This window comes from Leptopilina boulardi, unplaced genomic scaffold, assembly GCF_019393585.1.
Source record: "Leptopilina boulardi isolate dan_hultmark-lab unplaced genomic scaffold, ZJU_Lbou_2.1 LbouV2_5, whole genome shotgun sequence".
Lineage (NCBI taxonomy): Eukaryota > Metazoa > Arthropoda > Insecta > Hymenoptera > Figitidae > Leptopilina > Leptopilina boulardi.
In genome coordinates, this window is record NW_026137994.1 from 875,884 (window position 1) to 899,201 (window position 23,318).

The following is a 23,318-nucleotide window of genomic DNA, read 5'->3' on the forward strand; positions in this document are numbered from 1 at the left end:
CCGAAGGTGGTGGGTTGAATGAAATCCCGTGAACGTTAATGTCTTTCTCACTCCTGAATTCACTAATTTCACTTGAAAATATATAAATTCAAACCATCTCCTTTATTTATACAGGGACGGCTCTAAAAAGAAGCGGGCGCCAAATTTTGAAAACAAAATTCAGTAAAAAATGATTTTTCTAATTTATCAAAAATTTGCATTATGTAAATGAATAAGTTTTCTCCTAATCGATCAAAATTTTTTTTAAAAATCATGGATTATGCATATTCCTGTAATGGCTAAAATATAAAAACATTAATTAGCCTATTTCTCACTCTATATATTAAAAATAATTTTCGTTCGATTTTATGTTTAAGGCAACAGATTTGCTGACTATGTGCATAACAAAATGAAGGTTGAACGAGGCTTTTGGCACTATTGTGCCTTTGGCTTTATGCCAATACCTTTCATTCAATAAATATCATCTTAATGAACTCATGTATATTTGATTGGGAGCTCCCCTTCGTTCCATCCCGCTGCATTTCAGCCTATTCATTCCCCCTTTTACCCCCCCCCATTTATTTCTAGGTTTCTCTCTCTTTTTTTCTCTCTAGTTAGAGAGAAAAATTATTTCATCTCTTTCTCTGCTTTCAGTCGATCGTCTCTCTCTCTCTCTCTCTCTCTCTCTCTCTCTCTCTCTCTCTCTCTCTCTCTCTCTCTCTCTCTCTCTCTCTCTCTCTCTCTCTCTCTCTCTCTCTCTCTCTCTCTCTCTCTCTCTCTCTCTCTCTCTCTCTCTCTCTCTCTCTCTCTCTCTTTTTCTCTCAAACTGATGTCGGTCGTCGCTCTGACAACATAAGAGCTTCACGCACGACTGTACAACTCTGCAAGACGGTTTCATTTCCGTTAGAGCTTTTCTATGTATGAATGGTCACATGATTCCATTACCGTTAACGAATAAGCGTCGTCGCTTCTTGAAAAGAAGAAGAAAAAATTCAGAAGGCTCCGGTAAAGCAAAGGATGTTTTCATGAGACGATCCATTCCAATCAACATTGAATAGTGATATTGATTTAAAAAAAAAAAAAAAGAAAAGGAAAACAGATCGACAAAAGCACAGCAAAATTGTGCACAAATCAACAAATTTTTGATAAGTAGACTTTCTGACTTTTTTTTTCCTATCAAATCACAGCGCGAATATTAAGTAAAAATAATTTAACTCTACATAAAAAAAATTACTTCATTATATCTAATTAAAATTTTTAGTTGTAAAAGAAAAACAAAGTATTTTCTAAAATTCATTCTTTTATTTTCTAAAAAAAATATTAAAGGAACCAGGGATTAATAAATAAATGTGAGAGTAAATAGTTTTTCATTTTCTAAAAACTTGTATTCTTTTTTATTTTTTAATTAATAAATCGTGTGTCGTGTGCGTGTGTCGTGTATTGGTGTCGTACTATTTTACAAGAGCCTAAAAATTATAGGCATTGAAGTTGAGATAAATCAAATAACAAATTAACTAAACGCGAACACATTCACGCTGTTCGCTTTCAACGTTCAGGCCAATCACTACAGACGAAGGAAAAAAAAATGTTTCTTTCTTTTTTTCCACAAAAAAAAAAAAAAAAAAAACATTTATTTAAATAATTTTTTTCTCATTTAAAAAATAATACTAATACTGCATATAATAATAATATTAATAATAATAAAAATAATATTAATACAAATAATTTAAAAGATATAGATAATATTTCCTTATTTAAAAAAAGTACTATTGTTTCTTTCTTTTCTAAACGTGACAATTTTTTTCTAAAACTTTAAATCTGTAGTAATTTGGTCCGTACGAATTTAAAAAAACCATTTTTTTTTTTTTAATGGGCAAATATATCTCAATTTATGAAAATAAATTTTTGATTTTAAAAAAGGCTGTAGAATTTTTTCTTTAGGATAAATCATTGTTGTAGTCTTATTATATTTTCGAAATTGAAATAAATTTGCTCGTTATTGGTTTTTTTTTCGCTCAACATCATCATCATTAATACAGTAAATAACCATTTTTATCACACAAATTTTTTTTTAACAATATACAAAATGTTTATGTACAAGTTTAAATTACATCATTTTTTTTTTTTATTCGATCTTCTCTTTTCTCATTAGTCTGCACAGAGATCGACGGGATTTATTTTTTGTGAATAAAAAATTTCAAATTATTCATAATGTCAGGAAAAAAAGTGAATTAAATTTGTTTTCTTCACGAAAAAAGTTATAGTCGCCGAAGATCTCTGCTACCTTTTTGCAAATATTTCCCCATGATCTTTCTTTTTTTTTTTACATACATTTTTTTAAAAATAAAGTTCGAAATAGTAGGAGGAGGATGAAAAAAAAGTCAGAAAAGTTTTAAATTAAGGCCAAATTTTCGAAATCCTTTATTTAAATTCGATTCGTTGAAATTTAAAAAGGGAATGGCACTGTGTCATTTATTTGGATTGAGATTGGCTTTGGATTTTCTGACTTTTTTTTTATTTATTTATTTTTAATGCGGCTTTGACGTAAATATTTGTAAGTCAAAATTTATATAATTGTAGCATCTGTAAAATGTTAATTATTTCAAAAGTATACATAAATGAAAAAAGTAATTTTTAAATTAAATAGTTCAAGTCGGTTTATGCGCGCGCCGTTTGATAAGAGTGGGGGTTGGTTCGTTGCGCGCGCACTGCGCATTGTGGGGAGTGCACAGTGTTTAGATATCCCCATTCTTTGTACGCCACATCCGCAAGAAAATAATTATTTGCAATTTTTTTTTTTTTTTTTTAAATATATAAATTAAAAATTGTCTACTTTTTCTATACAAAAAAATTTACCTCAAAGCCACAAAAATGATACACGTAGAGAATATTCTTGGAATGGAAATTCACTATAGAACGGAACATCGTTTTTTTTTTTTGTATGATACAGTTTACATTCAAGTTTTTTTTTTGTAATTGAGCTTCGAAGTACTCAGGACCCTTATCATATATGATAAAATTGAAAAAATAAATTCAAACTCTGTGCAAGTTTATAAAAAAATTTCTCCTAATTAAAATTTAATCAAAAATGGTAATGGCCTCGAGCGTGGTAGATATATCGTGACGTTTTTTTTCTGTCATAAGATTATACATTTATATTACATTTATTGCAGATGCTTTTTTTGAAACCCTGTTTTTTGTAAGAATCTGTCACCCTTTTTTTTTTTGACGTCGTCTACAAAAGAATTCTCTTCCGGAAATTTGCTCCGAATTGTAAATGAATTTATTGAGAAGAGGCGCATAGAAGGTTTGAAAAAAAAATTAATTTCACAAAATTAAGAAATGACAATTTCTTCGTTTGAGAATTTTAAAGCGGAAGGTGAACCGATATATATATAGAAACTTAGAGGAAGGAGAGAGAGAGAGAAATAAAAAAGGGGGGGACTATTAATGGTAGCGTGATGCGGAAACAAGGGACGCTTAACGAACTTAGGCGTCCTGGTCGCTCGACGAGGCGAAAGGCCCGATAATTTTGAAAGAAAAATAATTTTCTAAGAGTCGATTTTGGTTTTGTTTTCTCTTTCTCCTTCTTCTTTTTTTCCCCTCCGCCGAACCTTCTTTCCCCTCACATACATTTTAAATTACAATTCTATTCCCTCGTTAACAACTTTGTCGATTCAAGATTATATATCATTCAAAGATTCTTTCGAGAATAATAATGTCTTTCCTTTTGCGTTAAAAAGAAAAAAAAATATCAATTGTACCTAAAATTTTACATATGAGCTTCAGTTTTTTTTTTGACAATTGAGCAAATACTTTTTTTTAGTTTCTATTCGATAAAATCAATTTTTGAAAATTCGATGATAATAATATACAATTTTTCTCATTTTACAGGATCGGCTTCAAATGAAATGGCGTCTGGGGAAAAAATTATAAAAAAGAAAAGTTGCATTTCCTAATGTATCAAAACTTTCCATAAAATATAGTAGTGGATAAGCATTGGCAAAATATGTTTATTCCTAATCGAATTAAAATTTCCATAAACTATAAAAGTTGTTATAGGCATTAACAGTATGTCTTTTTTAAAATTATTTTTACTCAATCTTATCGCCTTTCTTGAAGTTGATCCTTATTGAAGAATTTCTTGAATTTTAAAAAACTAGAATGATTTCAAAAAAAAATTTACAATCATCACCAGAGCTTAATTTCCCCGTGGACAAACATCAAATGTCACACATGCCTCTCTCTCTCTATCGCAAGGGTCGATAATAATCAGGAGCATCTTTTTTTTTTCGATTCATGAATGGCAAGAATGTCTTGTCTAAGCGACTTCCTGGAGAATTTTTTCTTTTTACTATTAAGAGTCTCTTTCTCTAAATAAAAAAAAATACGAATGTCACCACTAATTCTCACCTTCCCCATTCCTTAAAAAAAAAACCGGGCACTATATTTTCCCCCACAATTGTTGTAATCACTCTCGATTGCCTATTAAAACAGGTACTTTTGATAATTTTTTTTTTTTATTTTTCGGTGCGCGAACCAGCACGAAACCATTTTCTTCTTTAATTTTTGTCTCGAAACACCATTATTTCACATATAGTCAATTTTAGTTTCAAATCACAGACATTGATTTTGAAAATTGGCGATCATTTTATTAATATTTGGTGATGGAGATTTTTGTTGTCTTGCAACTATTGAATGTGTGTGTGTGTGAAAATGTGGCGTTTCTCAGTCGCACGAATCGGGCGGCCATGACCAATCCTGATAGGCTGATGGATGTTGATGAGAGTGACCAGGTATTCCAGAAGGTATGAGGCCCATTTGATGGGGATTATGATGTGGATGTGGTGGATGATGAGAATGATGTGGATGGAAGTGTTGTTGATGACCCGGTGGTGGCGGCGAATAGGGATCGGCTCCAACACCAACGTCCACGAGATCAATCTGCGGCTGCATTACCGTGACAACGGGCGTCGGCTGTGGAGTCGGTTGAACCTTTTTCGGGCGACCGACCGGGTTGCCCCCTCATTCGCGACTCCTTCGAGGCCTTCCAACTTTGCCTTTTCGTACGGGAACACCACCATTTCCAGCGGCCGCCGCTGTCACTGGCATTGATGATGATTTTGCTATTTTTTGATAGTCCGGCTCACAAACCAATGTTCCCGAGATGAAATAATACCTGAAATTTCAATATAAATACTCTTTAGTTTTTTTTTTTAAATTTTTTTTAAAATTTTATGTTATCAGAAAATAAAAAATGTTCATTTCGTTTTTTCATTTCTTTCTGCTGCAATCAGAAGATCAACAAAGATCACGATACATAACCTCTAAAATCATTGCTTTCAATTGTACTTTTTCTATTTATCTATTAAAGATTCTAATTTCTTATTAATTAAAATTATTTTTGTTACAGAATGAAGCACGAATGTAAAAGAAGAAAAAAGTAAGTTTCTGAATTTAGCAATATAATATTAAATATAATATGCTCACCTATCTCCAACTTGAAGTGGGGCACAACATTTGCTACATTGGAAACATTTTAAATGAAATGAAGCCCCTATTGTTTTGTGCACGTAATCCGTTGATGGTATTATTTGACCACAACCTGCACATGGTGTAGTAGGACCAAATAACCTGCAACATCAAATAAAAAATAATCGTTAATAATATTTTAATTTAGAAATTGTCAATTTGAAAAAAATCTTTTTCTCTAGAAAATTTTTTTATTTTTTTTTTATTAAAACATTTTCGGTATTTGCCTTTTTTTTGACAATGTAATACCTTAAAAATCGAATCAATTTTTAATTATTGGAAATTTAAAAGAGACGAGAAAAAAATTATAATATTTTGTTTCCTTTTTTTTTTTTTATCACAACGGTATAATAAGTAAATCGAAACTATTGAGAATGATTTCGAGCCGCGCAGGCATGTCCTGATATCATCTCAATAAAGGCGACCAATCGAAACACATTGGCAAATGTAAGAGATGACATTCTCTCTCTCTCAGCCTCGTTCACGAGCTTTAAGAGGCGATAAATATGACGCGTTTCCAATTAAATCTCACGTCAGGCAAACACTTTCTAAGTAAATGAGCTCTGCTTTAAGCACTCATTGGATGATGGCTTTCAGAAATCTTTTTTTTATTCTTTCAATTCGGTTTTTATTTGTTTTTTATTTTTTTTATCAAATATCACCTTTTTTCTCTTCCCGTTTCAAAGAGTCTAAACGAGCACAACGATATAATAAGGTGTTGTAAATGTGCCTTTTAATTGGCTTGGTCAGATAATTTCTTTCTGAGAATGTACACTATAAACATCCTGCTTATCAAATTATAAAAAAAAAACCTATTTTAACAAACACGACTATTTATTTACGCGCATTAAATTATTAATTGCAAATTCAGATGAATTGAAAAAAGTAAAAAGGCTCTTTAAGATAGTAATTGGTTAAAATTTTATTCAAATTATTATTTTATAGTTAATTAATAAATGCGGCTTTTTTTTATTAACTCACAATCCTTGATTTACTCAATCACAATATTTCTTCCAAGGCAATCAAAAAAAAAAAAAAAAAAAATCAGCCGAAAAAAATAAAACGTATACTGGAATTTTATAGCAGCCATAACAATCTTATATATAGAGAGAGAGAATAAATCCTTACACCATCAAAGCTATAAATGCCGAGACGAATGAACAATTCACGTCGATTTAAATGTGAATACATCGATAATGATGATGCGTCGTTTTTCTCGTGTAAAAAATCAACGTTAGAGGGAAAAAATTGATAAAGAATGAAGTAAATTTAAAAATATAATTTTAAAAATTTAGTTTACTTTTTAAACCAAAAAAAAAAAAAAATTGAATACATTTATAAAAGTTAATAATTAGGGAAGGGAGAAAAACAAAAATATATAGGAAGGAATTGAACCGTCATTCGGCGAGCAATCATCGACCTGCCCAACGCGTTCGCTCGGCCAGAGATCCCGGACAGATAAATTAGCAATTTAATTATAGAACTGTCAAGCGGTAATTAAATTAATAACGAGAAACCTCGAATCCAATCCGATCCGTCGTGGCAACCTTTCGAGTTCCACTCTCGCATGCAACACCCACATCGATTCCTATATCCTTGTGGTTATGATGGTATAGAGTATGTACAGCTGAGTCTATAAGTTTTTACCTTCGATTTTGTATTTTTTTTATTTTTTTTTTCACTTGCTTTCTTAACAAATTACTTTCGTTTAGAGAAATTTCCCCATAAGAAAAAAAAAAAGAAAATTATTTCTAATATGTAATAAACTTTCAAGAATTCATTTTACCAAATTGAAAATAAGTCACATATTGACTAATTGGAATGTATACATTTTTTTTTTTTTGTGGAGAAGTTAATTTTTTGTCATGAAAACATTATGTTTACGTGCAACGTTAAAATGTCCCAAGTAGAAATGTGCCACTGGCATAGTACTGACCCAACACTGCCAGTCAGTATAACAGTACTGACTGCCGTACTGGGCCAGTAGTGGACCAACCCTGGCTGGTAACGCTGTCCAGTACTGATTTTGTCCCGCTCACCAGTACTAACGTAGTACTAGAATAATACTGGCATAATACTGGCAAAGTACTCATCCGGACTTAAAATCTCACTTTTTTACAAAATGCTAAAACACGCTTTCCAATGCAAATTTCATCCTTATTAGCTTATTACTCCCATTTTTACCACGAACAGGTAATGTGAAGCCAATAATAGTTAATGTTATTTAGAATATATAAAATATTATTAACAATAAATAATTAAAATAATAATTATCATTTATATTAATTAAATTATTTTATTTTTAATAAATTATTTTACAAAAAATAATTTGTGTTGTAAATTTTCTTATTTTTTTAAATTCATAATATTTAATTTTTTTTACTTTGCACTTATACTTAATTTAATAATTATTTAATAATTGATATTACACATGAACAAATATTGTACTTATAACACTTAAAACTAAGAACGAAAAATCTCGCACGCATGGGGGATCGAACCCTAAACCCTTAGAACGCAAGTCAGATACGCATACCGCACAGCCGCGCTGGCTTGAAGTGCTGACTTGAAGTAGTTCACCTAATACAAAAGTTTTGATTTCAAAGTTTGTATTATCTATTGATCACGAAAATAAAATGAATTTATTCTTAAATTTTTTAAACTCATAAAATTTTTTCAATTTTTACAAAGATTTAAGGAAATAAAACTGGATATCAATTTCAGTTAAATATTTTTAATAAATTATTTTTACCGTAAATAATATTAAAACAGACAAAAATGATTGATGAATTACATAATTAAAAATAAGTTAATAAAAGACGACTGTAAAATATGAATGGTGAAAATTTTTTTTAATTTAATATTTAATTATTAATAATATTTAAAAATTACAGTGAAAAAATTACATTTGCTTTATTTTTAAAACTATTAGAAAAAAATTCTCAACTTATTGTTATTGTATGCATGATAAATAACTTAATGCACATATTTCAATGAGTACTAAAATAACTAAAAAAACATAAATATATTTTATATAGGTATATAATAATACATTACAATTACATCCAAAATTTTGAGGGAAAGTATTCGAAAGAAATTAATATACATTTTTTAAAATAAAAAATCATCGTTTTCTACCTATTGAAATAATTTAAAGACTTTTTCATTTAATGTTTTTTATCACCGACATAGTACTGATTCGGTGTGAATGACAGTGTACTGCCAGTACTGGTTTTAATATTTTTTTACCTCCGACATAGTACTGATTCGGTGTATTAGTCAGTACACTGCCAGTACTGAAAGTCAATACCGACAGCCAGTATTGGATCAGTACCATGCCGGTGTTTAATTACGGCGAGCTACGGATATTTCTACTTGGGGTCTTTCAAAATATATATAATATAATTCCCAATCAACGATCTTAGAAAGTAATTATTCTGAACTTTCCTTGAACTTCCCATTACGGTTATGCTGGTAATTTATGAGTGGTGCTTCAAGTTTAATGAAGATAACTAATTAATACTTTAAGTTAACCCTCCTTATTCTCAATAATTAAGTAAACTAAGCACAACAAACTGATCAAGAATTTTTTCTTCCTATCCCCCAAAGAGAAGAGAATCTGCGGTCAAGATCAGTTAATGTGAAAAATTTTCAAGAATTTTTTTTTACAATTACACGGAGAAAAAGAAAAAGTAATTTTTACTACTTTCAGAGTAAAACTAGACCAACTCGAAGTTTCTGCGCATCTCTGGCAATTTTTACTCCAAAAATAGTAAAATTTATTATTTCTATAGTAAATTTGACTGTTTTCATAGTAAGTTTTACTATTTCTAGAGTAAATTTTACTATTTTTGGAGTAAAAATTGCCAGAGATGCGCAGAAACTTTGAGTTGGTCCAGTTTTACTCTGAAAGTAGTAAAAGTTACTTTATAAAAGAAATCTTTTTTCACCGTGTAGAATATTAGTAATGATCAGAAGGACTCGACAAAAATAATTAATATTGATTTTAATTATTAATCAATTTTATTATTATAATATTAAACTATAATAAAATATGATTGAATTTTTTCCAATTAATAAAATTTTAAATCGAGAAATAAAATTGACAGTATCTACTAACTGTTTCATTGAAGGAAAATAAATGGAAATGACACAAAAATGAAATATAAATAATAGAATGTAATTAAGGGCATAAAAATTCAACAAAAATAGAAACACGTTACACATTAAAATGTGTATTCATGCGAGGAGGGAGCGAATTGAGCATCAGCTGGTAGAAGCGGAAGTGAGAATGACAGAAATGCATCCGGTGACAAGAAAAGGACTATATCGACTCGTTACTTGGATTTCTCTCTTTTCTAAATTCCTTAATTGCTCAATAAATGACAGAATTGTCGCCTTCCGTGGACTTTAGACCACGCTGCATCTCATACAATATACGTTATGTGGCATAAATAGAAAGCATTGGCGAATTACGAATCAAAAGTCTCTCTCTCTCTCTCTCTCTCTCTCTCTCTCTCTCTCTCTCTCTCTCTCTCTCTCTCTCTCTCTCTCTCTCTCTCTCTCTCTCTCTCTCTCTCTCTCTCTCTCTCTCTCTCTCTCTCTCTCAATATACACATATATGCGATTCATATTTGTGTTTGTAATATGGATGGCTCACATGGATATCGTACATAGCTAATTGGTGCATAAACATTGAGTTTTACGAGCCATAGGTATACGTATTCGCTACCTTCGCAAACATTGACTGCCATTTAACGTGGATCAACTCGTGTGAGTGTGTGTAAACAAAAACAGTTTCTTTCACATTATTATAAATAAATTCTTTTGTATCACTAACTTTCATGCACTTGTCATTCATTGATATTGATATTTTTAGGGTTCCGTACTCGGTACGGAACCCTATTAATATCGGTTTTTTTGAAATCGTGTACCCCCCCCCCTCCCTAGCGGCCACACAAATTTATCTGGAGGGCTGAAAATAAGTACACTTATGTATTTTCGCGTGTAGATTACAGGAAAAATATAGCGAACTTGATTGGAATTGATTAACATAGCGTTGTCAAGGAAAAACCATGAATTTTTACGAAAAATGCCTAAAAATGATTATGTACCCCCCCTAGCGGCCACATCTTTTGATATAAAGAGCTAAAATTTGGTATACTTACGTATTTTTACGTGAAAATTACAGGAAAAATATAGCGAACTTGATTCGGATCAATTTACATAGCGTTGTCAAGGAAAAATCAAAAATTTCGAAAAAAATGATTTATTCTCCCTAGCGCACACAATATTCAATCCAAATTGTTCATATTTGCTGTAAAACTGTATTTTTGCGTGAAAAATACAGGGATAAAATGTAAGCACGATTGGAGTTGATGATCAATTTTTATCAAATTTTTGAAGAAAAATGATAAATTTAAGAAAAAAATGTATTTTTCGGCAAAAAAGTTGATCTAAAGTGATTCAAATTTATATATTTTTACGTATTTTTACGTGTAGATTACAAAAAAAAATATAGCGAGGATGATTGGAGTTGATTTTTCTGGGGCTGTCAAGAAAAAAACTGATAATTTTAGAAAAAATCATGAATTTTCTCCCAATAAAGGAAAAAATTTTTTCTAAAGGGCTTCAAATTTACTATTTTTACGTATTTTTATGTGTAGATTATAGAAATAATTTAATAAACATGATTGAGTTTATTTCTTCAGTCGTTACAACTCTAAAATAAAAAAAAAAATCGGACAAGTGCGAGTTACACTCGCACTGAAATCGAGGGTTCCGTACTCGAAGCGAACTTATTTGGTATAAAAACAAATGTTTAAAAAATATGTGTTGTATGACAACTAATATAAGTGATACGAAGAGGAACAATTTTCTTGAATTTTACAAAATTGTTCCTTTTTGTATCACTTATATTAGTTGTCATACAACACATATTTTTTAAACATTTGTTTTTATACCAAATAAGTTCGCTTCGAGTACGGAACCCTCCGATTTTTTTAAATTTAGTTATAAAACTAATTATTCATACGTAAAGTTAGTAATTACCAATTTAATATATATACATCATAGGCGACGATTTTTAGATTTTCAAATCAGTGTTAATCATTATCACATGGGTATACACACATGATGATAAATAATCGAAACAATTTATCTTGAAGAATGGTCGTGTTGTGAATTATTCATCGAATCATCAATTATATTATCCATGTATATATTTATACGACAATTCTTTATCTTATTATATATACTAACAATCATTTTCCGGGGGAAAAAACGGAAAATTTCTCAATGAAGAGAAAATATGTCACTCAAAAAATCAAAATTAGTCGAATTTTTAGATTATATTTTTTTTTTTATGAGAACCTTTAAAAATAAAGAAATAAGTATAAATCGCTTGAGGAGAAAATGTGGAATGTTGGAACATGTACCAGAGAGAAAGAGAGAATGGAATTTCCAATTAGTCGGCATAAACATCACAGTCGGTCAATTATTGTGTTAAAACAAGAGAAATAAGATATATAGAGAACAAGGAAAAATTGTTTCAAGAAACGCTAGCCTATTTTTTTTTTTTTGCTATAAAATATATAAATAAAATTTTATAAATTTATACGTATATATAATAAAAATATATAATAAATAATAATACCAATAATATTATTAATAATAGTAATATTAAATAAAAATAATGAAAATATATAAATGCATGTATAAAAGTATAAGTATTAGTAGCGGATGATAATGCTGTTACCACTAGAACCGTTCTAATGCTCGATTGGTCGTTAACAACCGCGCGACCTACCTCCTATTATTCCCTATCGTTGTTCTGTCGGAGATGGCCTTTAACAGATAACATGGTCATTTATTATTATAGCTCCGGCCACAAGTACCTTCGGATCTTATCTATTGTACCACCAGAGGAGGGCAAAGTACGGGGGAAGGGTGGGGGGGGGGTTGGTAAGGGCAAGAACAAAATCGTAAAAATTGTAAATAAAAAATATTTTATAACTTTTAGAATTTTTACCATTTGTAAAAAATCACTCCATAAATTATATATATATAGTAATTAATTCCTCCCCCCTCTTTTCCTCCTCCAAAAAAAAACTGGGAAAAATGCAAGTGAACTCATTATTATCCGAAACTTACAAAAGTTTGAATTTCCTTTTTTTTGTGTTTCACCGAAAATTGGATACGGATCATAAACAACGCTAAGAGGCCGTGTACGAAATACGAAATCGCACGCGCAGAGAAACTCTCAACTATTATATATATATATATATATATAATCCACCTGTCGAAGTTGCGTCAATTCCATCACAGCAATCCATTCTCAAATTGGTTTCAATTTTTTTTTTTTTATTTTTCCAATTATTTTACCAAAGCACAGTTATAATTATATTTATAGTTATTGATTTAAAAATTGTCAGTTTTTTAATCTAAATTTTTCAAGTTAGGTTCAATTAATTAAAAATTTAAAAATATTAAATATTCTAGACAAAAAGATATTTAGAAATATAAATGAAAAGAAAAATAAATTGGTCAATTTTAAAAATCTTTATAAATATACAGCGATATAATAATGAATTAAATCAAAAAAATTGATTAGATTCAATAATGAGACGTTTGTAGAAAAGAAAATATAAGTTTCGAGATCCAATAACAAATTTACTTGGTGAACTTTTTCTTCTTTTATTTTCTTTGACAATCACCTTCTCCCCCCCCCCTCCTGACTCTATGTTCTATATCTATATCCTCGCGGTCTGGCTATATGGACCTTAATGAAGCTAATCGTTATAAAAAAAAAAGCCGCGCGTTTCCAATAACCATTTAATTCAGTCAATCAAAATTCCTATTAGCTCTTGTGAGTGCAATTTGGTAGGATATCGAGCCCATATTAGAGAACTTCCCTGAGATATTGACCCATTCAGAAATGGCTTAGAACATCCTTTCAATTTCAAGACAAATTCTCTTCATTACTTTTCACTTTGTTTGTTTTAATTTTTATTATTTTTATTATTTCCATTTTATTTTATAATATTATCCATTTTATAAACCAAAAAATTGAGCCCGGAGCCCAATGTTGGGCACTACAATGAAAAAAGTGGTTTTCTTAAATGAGACCACTAATTTTCAGTATCAAATTCGTAATCCCCATGAAATTCTGCGTTCAGACATATGGTATAAGTGCCCAAAATATTGGGCCCAATCCAAGATATTGGGTCTAAAATTTATCAACAGATAAATAAATTTTAAAAAATTACATCTTGGAGGGATTTTGAGATCACAGGATTAGAAATTGGAAGCTAATTTTCAAATTGGGCATAGAGCCCAATGTAAGATTCCGCTGCCCAATGTGAGGCCCACGGTAAAAAAAATTAGTTGTCTTAAATAAAACCCATTAATTTTCAGTATCCAATTTGTAATCCCCATGAATTTTTGGGTTTATAGACTTGAAGTAAAAATGACAAAAATATTGGTCCCAATGTCTGGGATTAGGCCCAACATTTTTCGTTAAATAAATAAATTTAAAAAATCGCATCTTTAGGAGTTTTTGGGGTCACCCGATTAGAAATTCGAAGCTAATTTTCAAATTGTACACAAAGCCCAATGTAAGATTCCGCGGCCCAATGTGAGGCCCACATTTAAAAACATTAGTTGTTTACATAAAACCCACTAATTTTCAGTATCCATTTCAGAATGGTTATGAAATTCTGGGTTTAAACTTGTAGTAAAAAAGCCAAAAAATATTGGGCCCTCACATTGGACTGCAGAATCTTACATTGGGCTCTATGCCCAATTTGAAAATTAGCTTCCAATTTCTAATCCTGTGATCTCAAAATCCCTCCAAAATGTGATTTTTTAAAATTTATTTATCTGCGTTGATAAATTATGGACCCAATATCTTGGATTGGGCCCAATATTTTGGGCACTTATACCATATGTCTGAACGCAGAATTTCATGGGGATTACGAATTTGATACTGAAAATTAGTGGTCTCATTTAAGAAAACCACTTTTTTCATTGTAAGGCCCAACATTGGGCTCCGGGCCCAATTTTTTGGTTTCAAAGATCTTTTTGTTTGGAACAACTTTTGTCTTGAACATTTTTTTTACAAAAATTTGTACTTTTCGAGATATTTACAAGTTTCCATACTTTTGGAACACCCTGTATATATAAATATTATATGGTAAAATTATCAAAAAAATATTAATTATACTAATCAAAATTATAGTAATATAAATAGAAAAAAAATAAAATTATATTTAAAGTGATTGCAGGAAGCGGTGATTTTGAATTGCGTGCGATTTTTCAGGTATGATCCTTTTTAGTTCGAATTGCGAATTGCTGCCAGTCCTAAGCCTAGACAGGGTTTCTACAAATTTCTCTTCGCGAAATTTCATAATTTTTTCATGATTTTCAGATAATAAATGATAAAATTGAAAAAATTCCATGAGATTTCTATAAATCCATGATCTAAATTGAATTTCAATGTTTTCCATGATTTGTAGAAACCCTGCTGGATAAGGTTAATGCAAAATAACCTTGCAAAACGCAAACTGAGAATCTATTTTGTAGAGTGCGATGGGAAATGTGTAACGTACAATGATATATGTAGGACAACGACCACTGCACGCAATTCGACTATATTAGGGTTACCCATGGCACGCAATTCAACCTATACCTGCCATCCCTTGGTACGCAATTCAACTAAACGCACGCAATTCGATATATATATTAGCCGCAGGAAGTGAGGTTAGGATTTTTCTTTTTTTATACGCAAACAATATTCTTTATTTTCTGAATAGGCATAAATTTTGTGAAGCTTTTAAGAGAGAGAGAGACAAGTTCATCTCTATATAGCCTTCTATTTAATTTCAATTCATTTCGAATCAATTTAACAATGGCGAAATTCATTAGATCGATTGTTCAGAGAGAGAGAGAGGACCTCGCGGGTCACTCGAATCCATCACCGAGCAAAGTCTTGATTGGTCTGATCTTCGACTCATTTTAATGTAATTAACGTTTTGATTGCATGCTTTGTTTCCCCCTCCCTCCCTCTCACTCCCCATTCATCCTTCTCTGATGAGTTCTTCTCATTCTCTCTCTCTCTCACCCTCATCAAATCCAAGGGGTTTGTATAGAGAGAGAGAGAGAGTGAGAGAGAAAGAGAGACATTGATCTATCTCAGTGGATGTATTTCATCAAGTTTACCAGTGTTTCAGAATGGATACAGATTTATATTTACTTCTCAGCTTATATCCATCCTCTCTCTCTCTCTCTCTCTCTCTCTCTCTCTCTCTCTCTCTCTCTCTCTCTCTCTCTCTCTCTCTCTCTCTCTCTCTCTCTCTCTCTCACACATTTCTCTATTTACAATTTATTCCATTATTATTCTTTGTGATTGTGTTCTGACAGCAAAACCTTTTTTTTCCTCTCGATTTACGTCCTACTCATCATCTTATAAAATTTAGCCATTTTGACCCAGTGTGCAGAATTTTGGAACCATTTTGTATTTTCAATTTTACACGCACGTGAATTACAGGAATAGCGAATACAAAATTTTTTTTTTTTTGCAAAATACAAATTTTCCTTATTTTTATAATTGTGTCTGATTTTTGGACTTTTTTTTCTCATAGCCTTCCAATTTTGTTTAATTTGTCTCTATAGAATTGTACATGTATCCCCCGTATTCAGAGGATAATTGAGAGTACCAAGCTTTGTCTATACATACATATAGGAAAGAAGCAGCACAGCTAATTTAAATGGATTAATTAAGTTAAATTGGACCTTTTTACCATGGTGTTTTCTGTAAAATCGGGTAATTATTGTAGTGAGATAGGTAGACTAAAGTATACATAGTGCTAGACGACCCCCAAGGGAGAATTACGCACACATTTGTGTGCAAATGTATTAGAATGTGTGTGCAAGAGAGAGAGAGAGAGAGAGACATAGAGTTTGGACCCGTAAGTGCAGTCTGGACTTACTGGGTGGTCGAGAGTCGAGAGTGCTGTTAAAGCAAATACAAGTGGTTTACGAGCCTCTAAGGTTTACACTGTAAGTCTCATTATTTCCTATAAGCACCTGTGTTCGTTAATAATTTTCCATAAAGCTCCCCCAAAGTTACAATTTGTTTGCCTCACAAGACAAACAAAACATAAAAATTGTGAGCGGAAACTTCTCAAATATATACTATAAATCTAATTTTCCAAAAGGAATCAACATCCAAAGTGATAACTTCAAGGTTATAAAGTAACATTTAAGATTGTAGATCAAAATTGTAGAATAATTTGGAACGTCCCAGAACTTGATGGTTGTAGAATAAACAACAAAGTTGCATTAACTTTGAATTTATCTCAAAAAATAAATTTCCAAAATTAGGTAAATAATTTAAAATTTGGACCTTGATTCCAATTTACAAATAGAGAGAGTGAGTGAACACTAATTTCTCGTTCGCAAAATATTCCCCCTTTGGCCCCTGGGCGGCAATTTTGGTGGCTACACGGCAATTTACCGCCAAATCCCAGAAACAATTCACTTTACTACGGGTAACACGCGACAAATATCCCGAGAGCGCTCAAGGAAAATTGCAAGAGAGGTGGGGTGTGGGATATATGTATGTGGGGTAGCTTCCAAGGGTGGTAGGGTATAGGTAGGTCGCTTTGATGAGATTGCAAAGCGACTAAGTTTTAATTTGTCCTCGCGTGACAAGGATTACGTCTACGGGGGCCTTATTGACTTTACCTTCCGCTTCTCTCCTCCCATCCCTTAACCCCATTTCCTCTCTCTTCATCCCTTATTGTTTCCAACCCTCAACGTTCGACCGAGTTTCGTTGGCGGAAGACCTTTTTTATATTGCGAGAGCAGGACAACGATAAAAAAAGCAGAATTCACTGTCGGAGCTTTCTTTTACCGTTGGAGGAAAAAAAAAATAAATAAGAAAAAGAAGTATAAATTTACGTTCGTCCATCACGCGATTCACTTTTCTTATAGGCCGTTGAGCCAACGACCAATTGGATAAATAGAATTGCCCTTTTATAATTTCAACTTTGGTGTATATAAATGTCGTCAAGTTGAATTCGATTAAATGCGCTAGTTGAATCATTCCCTCTTTTTTTTTTTTTTTTTCTTTTCCCTCTTTTATTATATGCCAAGTTTATAAAATGACTTCTCTGCGGCTAATAGAGTTGCATTCAATTTCATCGCAATAATAATAATGAATCTTTTTTTTTTTTTTAATTGAATCTTTAATGAAAAAAAAATTTGTAATTTAATTTCCAAATTAAATTTGCCGCCAATTTTATTTAATTTAAAATAAAAATTTTCCTTCAATTTTATTTTATTTTATTTTTTATATCAAAATTTGCTTTTAATTTTATTTTATTTAAAATTAAATTCAACGAAAATTTAATTTATCATACATTTTATTTTGAGGCAGAAGAAGGCGTTACTGTTACGCTGCGCGGAAAAAGTGGGGGATGCGCGAGTCATCTAGCGCTCTTTGCGCGCGAAAATATAAATAAGGACTTCTTCTACTTCCTGTACATTACGATTGACTATTATATTATTATAACTATTATTATCATTATTATATATTTATTATTGTAAATAATAATAATTTCATGTTATTATTACTGTAAATAATTTAAATAAACAATTTTTTCATTTTTGGAGTGCTATAGTGACGTGTTTTGAAATATATACTAATTAAACATGACAGTGTTTATTAACCGCAGAAGTTAGAGAGTATACATTTATTCTCTTGCATTTATAACGGATTAAATTCTCCACACGAAATGTTATTCGCCGAAGGCGTTGGTCCATCATGTATATATATATTGCGCACCGTAAATGGCAAATGATAACCTCGACAGGATCTTAATACATCGATTAATTAACAGACAACTAATCGATCAAATTTGATTCGCTTAATTATAACGGACCTCAATGTTCGTTTGAAGAATGAAAAAGGTGAAAAAATTAATCGACAGTCGATAATAAATGCGTAGCTGTCAAAATGACGTTCGAGCAAATATTTATAATAAATTAAATCAATACTTTTTTATTTACAGTATTGATCGTGTTTCTTTTTGATATGAAATTATTTATTTTATTAACTGCAAAATATAATATTATAATCAGTTTAGAAAAGTAAAATAAAAACTCTTCTCTTTGGTTTTGGCCTATATACGACTTTTATTAAAATTTAAAAAATTATTTGTTTAACGTTTCGACACAAATATTGTGTCCTCATTGGAAACTACAATTAAACGTATAATATGTTATTATTTATGAAGCCAAAAAAATATATAAAACATAAATATCAATTAAAAAAGGATATATATAATTAAAACTCTCATACCAAATCAAAATGGAGATACGTGCGTAGCCCAAATAAAATTTTTCATATATTTTCGTATCTCCATTTTGATTTTGATATGAGAGTTTTAATTATATATATATATATCCTTTTTTAATTGATATGTATGTTTTATATATTTTTTTGGCTTCATAAATAATAACATTATACGTTTAATTGTAGTTTCCAATGAGGACACAATATTTGTGTCGAAACGTTAAACAAATAATTTTTTAAATTTTAATAAAAGTCGTATAGGCCAAAACAAATGAGAAGAGTTTTTATTTTACTTTTCTAAACTGATTATATCAACGACTTAAAGTAAATAGAGTGAAAACCCTTTGAAATTAATAATATTATAATATTGTTATATATTTCATCCGAGTATTTTCTCACTCTTTTGTGTTCAAACAAGATTAAAAAGAGAGAAAAAAAAATTCCTCCCAGTGAGCATGAGACTCCAGAAAACGGATTAAACTTAATTCTTAAGTCTTCAAGGGAAAACGGCAATATTAACAATTTAATAATGGCACACGAGAGCAGGAAGTGCTTAAATATTAAAAACTCGTTTTTTATCGTGAAAATTGAATGAGAACCTCTGCCTTAACAAGAACAGTATAATTACTTATAGGCAATAACTAAATTGAAGATAGAAAACGAGAGAGAAAGAGAGAGAGAGGGGGGGAGGGTTAATATAAATGAGAGTGAAAGAGAGAAAGAGAGTGGATGGTGGGAAAAAGAAATAAGAGGCTTTCAGAGAGAAAGAGAGGGGACGAAGTAAACGTATATATATAGGAATATCGTGGAAGCACGAGGAAGCGATTCTCTGTTGAAAACTAATCAAGATATATTAATTGCAGTATACTTCACTTACGTATATTGCTTTCTGGAGGTCCTGGTGTGCCAGGAGTATTATTGCAAATCACTTTACGAGATTGTGCAGTCTCGAAGGGGCACCTAACTTCTTTCCGTAAACTCCCTGAAGTTTTTATTCCTGTGTGTCATTATAGCTCGACGTTTAATTAACGCTTCTATTTTTTTCCCTTTCAAAAAAAAAGAGAAGAAGAAAAAAAATTACTCGGGACTAGACAACTGTAATTAAATTTATGTTCTGTTGTTTATTTTTTTCCTATATTTATTTTTCAAGTATATTTCATTTCATTAAGTCGTCATTTTTTAGAAAGGAAGAATTTTTTTTGTTTGTTGAAACATGATTCTAAAATGGAAAAAGGATCCATTTGAATAAATAATAAAAGATTTTTTTCTTTGGAAAGGAAGCGAATTAGATCTTTTTATTCCTTGCGCGGTAACAAATAGGAGATTATTTTTTATATCTAAGTGGTGGGGGAAGCGCGAATCAGAAACCCCTTGGAGTGAAAGTAGGCGTTAATAGTACGCTGCGCGGAACAAGTACGCTTCGCGAACTTCCCCCCCCCACTCCTTCAACGCTAACCAATAGCAACGATTATTCTATTCTTCTGTAAATTTTCACTGTTAGTAATATTTAAAAACCAATTTGGAAAGAAAAAAAAACACTTCTCTTAAATTTGTCATCTTTCTCGAATTTGAAACCGAATTAAAGATTCGCGCGTAAAATTTTTCTCTCGTCGAAAATTCGCGAGAACAGAAGTAACTTTGTTCTTATTTTAAAACTAAATTCTCTCTCTCTTTCTTGTGACCTTTGACCCACTTTCGTATAGAGGTGTTTGTTCGAAGCTATATCGATTTGGGAATTGGCTTAAAGGAACAAAGCCATTTATTTCAAGAGATTTCCTCACCTAAATTGTTCCCTTCTTCCCCGTCCATCAGAAAAAAATCGTTTATTTTCCTCATATATTATCTCAAAAAGATTAACAGCAATAGTTATATAACAATTTTTTGTTTCTTAAGGGGATGACTAAAGATAAAAACTCTCCTCGCAACTTTTACTTTCTTTCATGATTACATTAAGCGATCTCTCTTTCTTAAAGTTAGCAGAAGGTTTGTGGTGTGAACTTGAATAAGAGAGAGAGAGAGGGGGGGGGAGAAGAAGGGTACATGAAAAACGTCATGAAGCTTTGGAATCGGACGTAGCCACTAACCGAGGACGCGGATACAAGAAAAGTGGAAACTGGGAGAGAAAGAGAGAGAAGAAAAGAAAAAGGGATAGCGATTCGCTGAAAAAGGAAGATAGAGAGAAAGAGAGAGATTTCTGAGTAGAGAAAACGAGGGCGACATCGCCCGCTGCAAATTGCAATTTTGTTGTGAGATCATTATAAAATACATAATGCTCTCCCGGGGCACTCCCCTTTGCTCTCCTCACGACCACCACTAACATCTCTCTCTCTCTCTCTCTCTCTCTCTCTCTTGGTACTTCTGCACCACCTTTCGTGGTTCTCTCTACGTTCATCTACGACTGTATATGTACGTGTATCCAGCGTCTCGTTAAAAGTTTTTAGCGACGCGTATTCTTAATAGTCAACTCGCGGACACGTCGTCATTAAAATTATACTCTCTCTCTTTCTCCTCTTTTCATACAGACAACTTACTCGCTAGCTCGTTTTCTCTTCGTTTATCATCGTCGCGACATAGAAAATCTAATTTAACGGTTTTAAACGTCGTCTAGCGTTTGTCATTGTGATATTCAAGTGACACTTTTTGAAGTACGCTATCCCCACTTCCAAACACTATTTTAAGTGCTCTGCGATTGGCTTTCTAGAGTTAAAGATTTTTTTAAAAAAGTCAACTATATATTGGATTTTCAAACTAATTACGAATGTGATGTTAATTTTTCAAAATTCAAAATCGCGGAATTCTAAGAAAGTCAATTTATCACTGAGTTAATAAGACTTAATCTTTCACTTCATTGGCGGAGATTTTATTCTCTTATTTTTCTTTCTCATCCTTTTCTATATATAATACTTGTTTCTATAAATATATAAACTTTTTGAAAATTTCTCGACTAAACTGGTAAATTTGCAAGCGCACTGTCCGAAGTAGAAGTCTGTAAGCTTGGCAAAGAAATAGTAGCGAGAGAAAATAAATGGCAGGTACTCTTTTCGAACTGGGATAAAAGGGAGCAGGTTTAACTAAAACTTAGCAAAAGTTGTGGGTTCTGTAAATATGTAAATAAGAAAGGTAGAAGAGAGAGGACCATTGGATGTTATTATATAATATATACAAGTATATAAGAGGTTCTTGTCAAGAGAATAAGAGAGAATAAGAGAGAAAATGAGAGAGCCTGGAGACCATGGCAATCGTTCGGTATTTAAGTAGCAAGTTTAAAAGGTACACCGGGTATATTTAAACGCTCTCTTATTATCATATAAATACAAGTTGGACGTTCAATTTACGCACCGAAGAGCCCTGTGTACACCCCACTATTCGACCCCGGCAGAGAGTTACAAAAGTTATTATTGTTATTACGGTACCGTTTAGAAACTTTTGTTGCCGATGTATATATATATACTATGGCTCTGCACTGCTCGCGCGCGCAATGGATACGCGAGAACCTATCTCTCTCTAATATATATATATATATACCTAACCTGCGAGCTTATACGAGTTGCCCGCAGCACTCCCCCGAAACGATATATTACTTTCATACTCAGATATTTTTACAAACTCGCTTAATCCACTACCCCCCACCTCACCTCAATTCCCTTAAACTTCAAAATGTCGTTTATTTTACTTTTTTAAAAAAAACCATATTAATAATAATATATAATCCATTTCCTTTGGTTAATAAAAATATTTTCCTTAAATAATTAATTTAATGTGTAATATTTAAATTAATAATTAAACTTTTAATTATTTTTGTTAAATAAGTTTAGAAACAGTGAACAATTAAAATGGAAATGGAGAACCTATAAGTGGAGGGGGGATTAATACGTTTATAACGGTGGAACAAGAGAGGGGGAGAATTGAATACTTATAAACGTTGGCTTTATATGTATATGTATTTTAATAAAGATAACCTGTTTTTCTCTTCAAAATACAATTCTCTCGTTCTATTTAAAAATTCCCGCCTCCTCTCTCACCCGTTTCAATTAGTAAATAATTAATTTCGTTTAATTTCATTTGCATGTGCAATATGCACTCAGAAAGATACTGCCTTATCACTAACTCGGCATGCATCCGCTCATTAGAGGAATTCTGATGATCATTCAGCATCCCTTTTTCTAGTATAGAGCTCTCTCTCTCTCTCTCTCTCTCTCTCTCTCTCTCTCTCTCTCTCTCTCTCTCTCTCTTTTTGTCTCTCCCTTTCTTTCTCTAAAAAACGTACAAAGGATAAAAGGATTGTGGAGGAAGAAGATAGAAATAGAGATAGTAAAGAAGGATAAATAGTGAAAGGAGATAGAAGAAAGAGAGAAAAAGAGGATAGGAGAGAGAGAAAGATAAAGAATAAGGATAGAACAGAGAAAGATAGATAAGGAAGCATAAAAGAGAGAGAGAGAGAGAGAGAGAG

General features: G+C 31.5%; 1 protein-coding gene and 1 long non-coding RNA gene across 4 annotated transcripts in view; one reads left to right on the forward strand and one right to left on the reverse strand.

Annotated features, from left to right (window-relative positions):
• LOC127289731 (uncharacterized) overlaps positions 1-18,593 on the forward strand; it is a 160,623-nt gene extending 142,030 nt beyond the window's left edge. For 2 of the 3 annotated variants that reach the window (XR_007844210.1, XR_007844211.1), the window contains one exon: positions 5,393-5,533. This is a non-coding gene — a long non-coding RNA (uncharacterized LOC127289731). Of the gene's footprint in view, positions 1-5,392; positions 5,534-17,946 lie in introns of those variants that run through there. The other variant, XR_007844212.1, reaches the window with a different exon arrangement.
• On the reverse strand, positions 1,340-5,615 carry LOC127289730 (uncharacterized). Its single transcript, XM_051317837.1, has 2 exons — positions 5,470-5,615; positions 1,340-5,158 (listed from the first exon to the last, which is right to left on the reverse strand). The coding sequence occupies exon 2, from the start codon at positions 4,933-4,935 to the stop codon at positions 4,708-4,710; it is 228 nt and encodes a 75-aa protein (XP_051173794.1). The 5' UTR covers positions 4,936-5,158; positions 5,470-5,615; the 3' UTR covers positions 1,340-4,707.
• Positions 18,594-23,318: the final 4,725 nt, after the last annotated feature.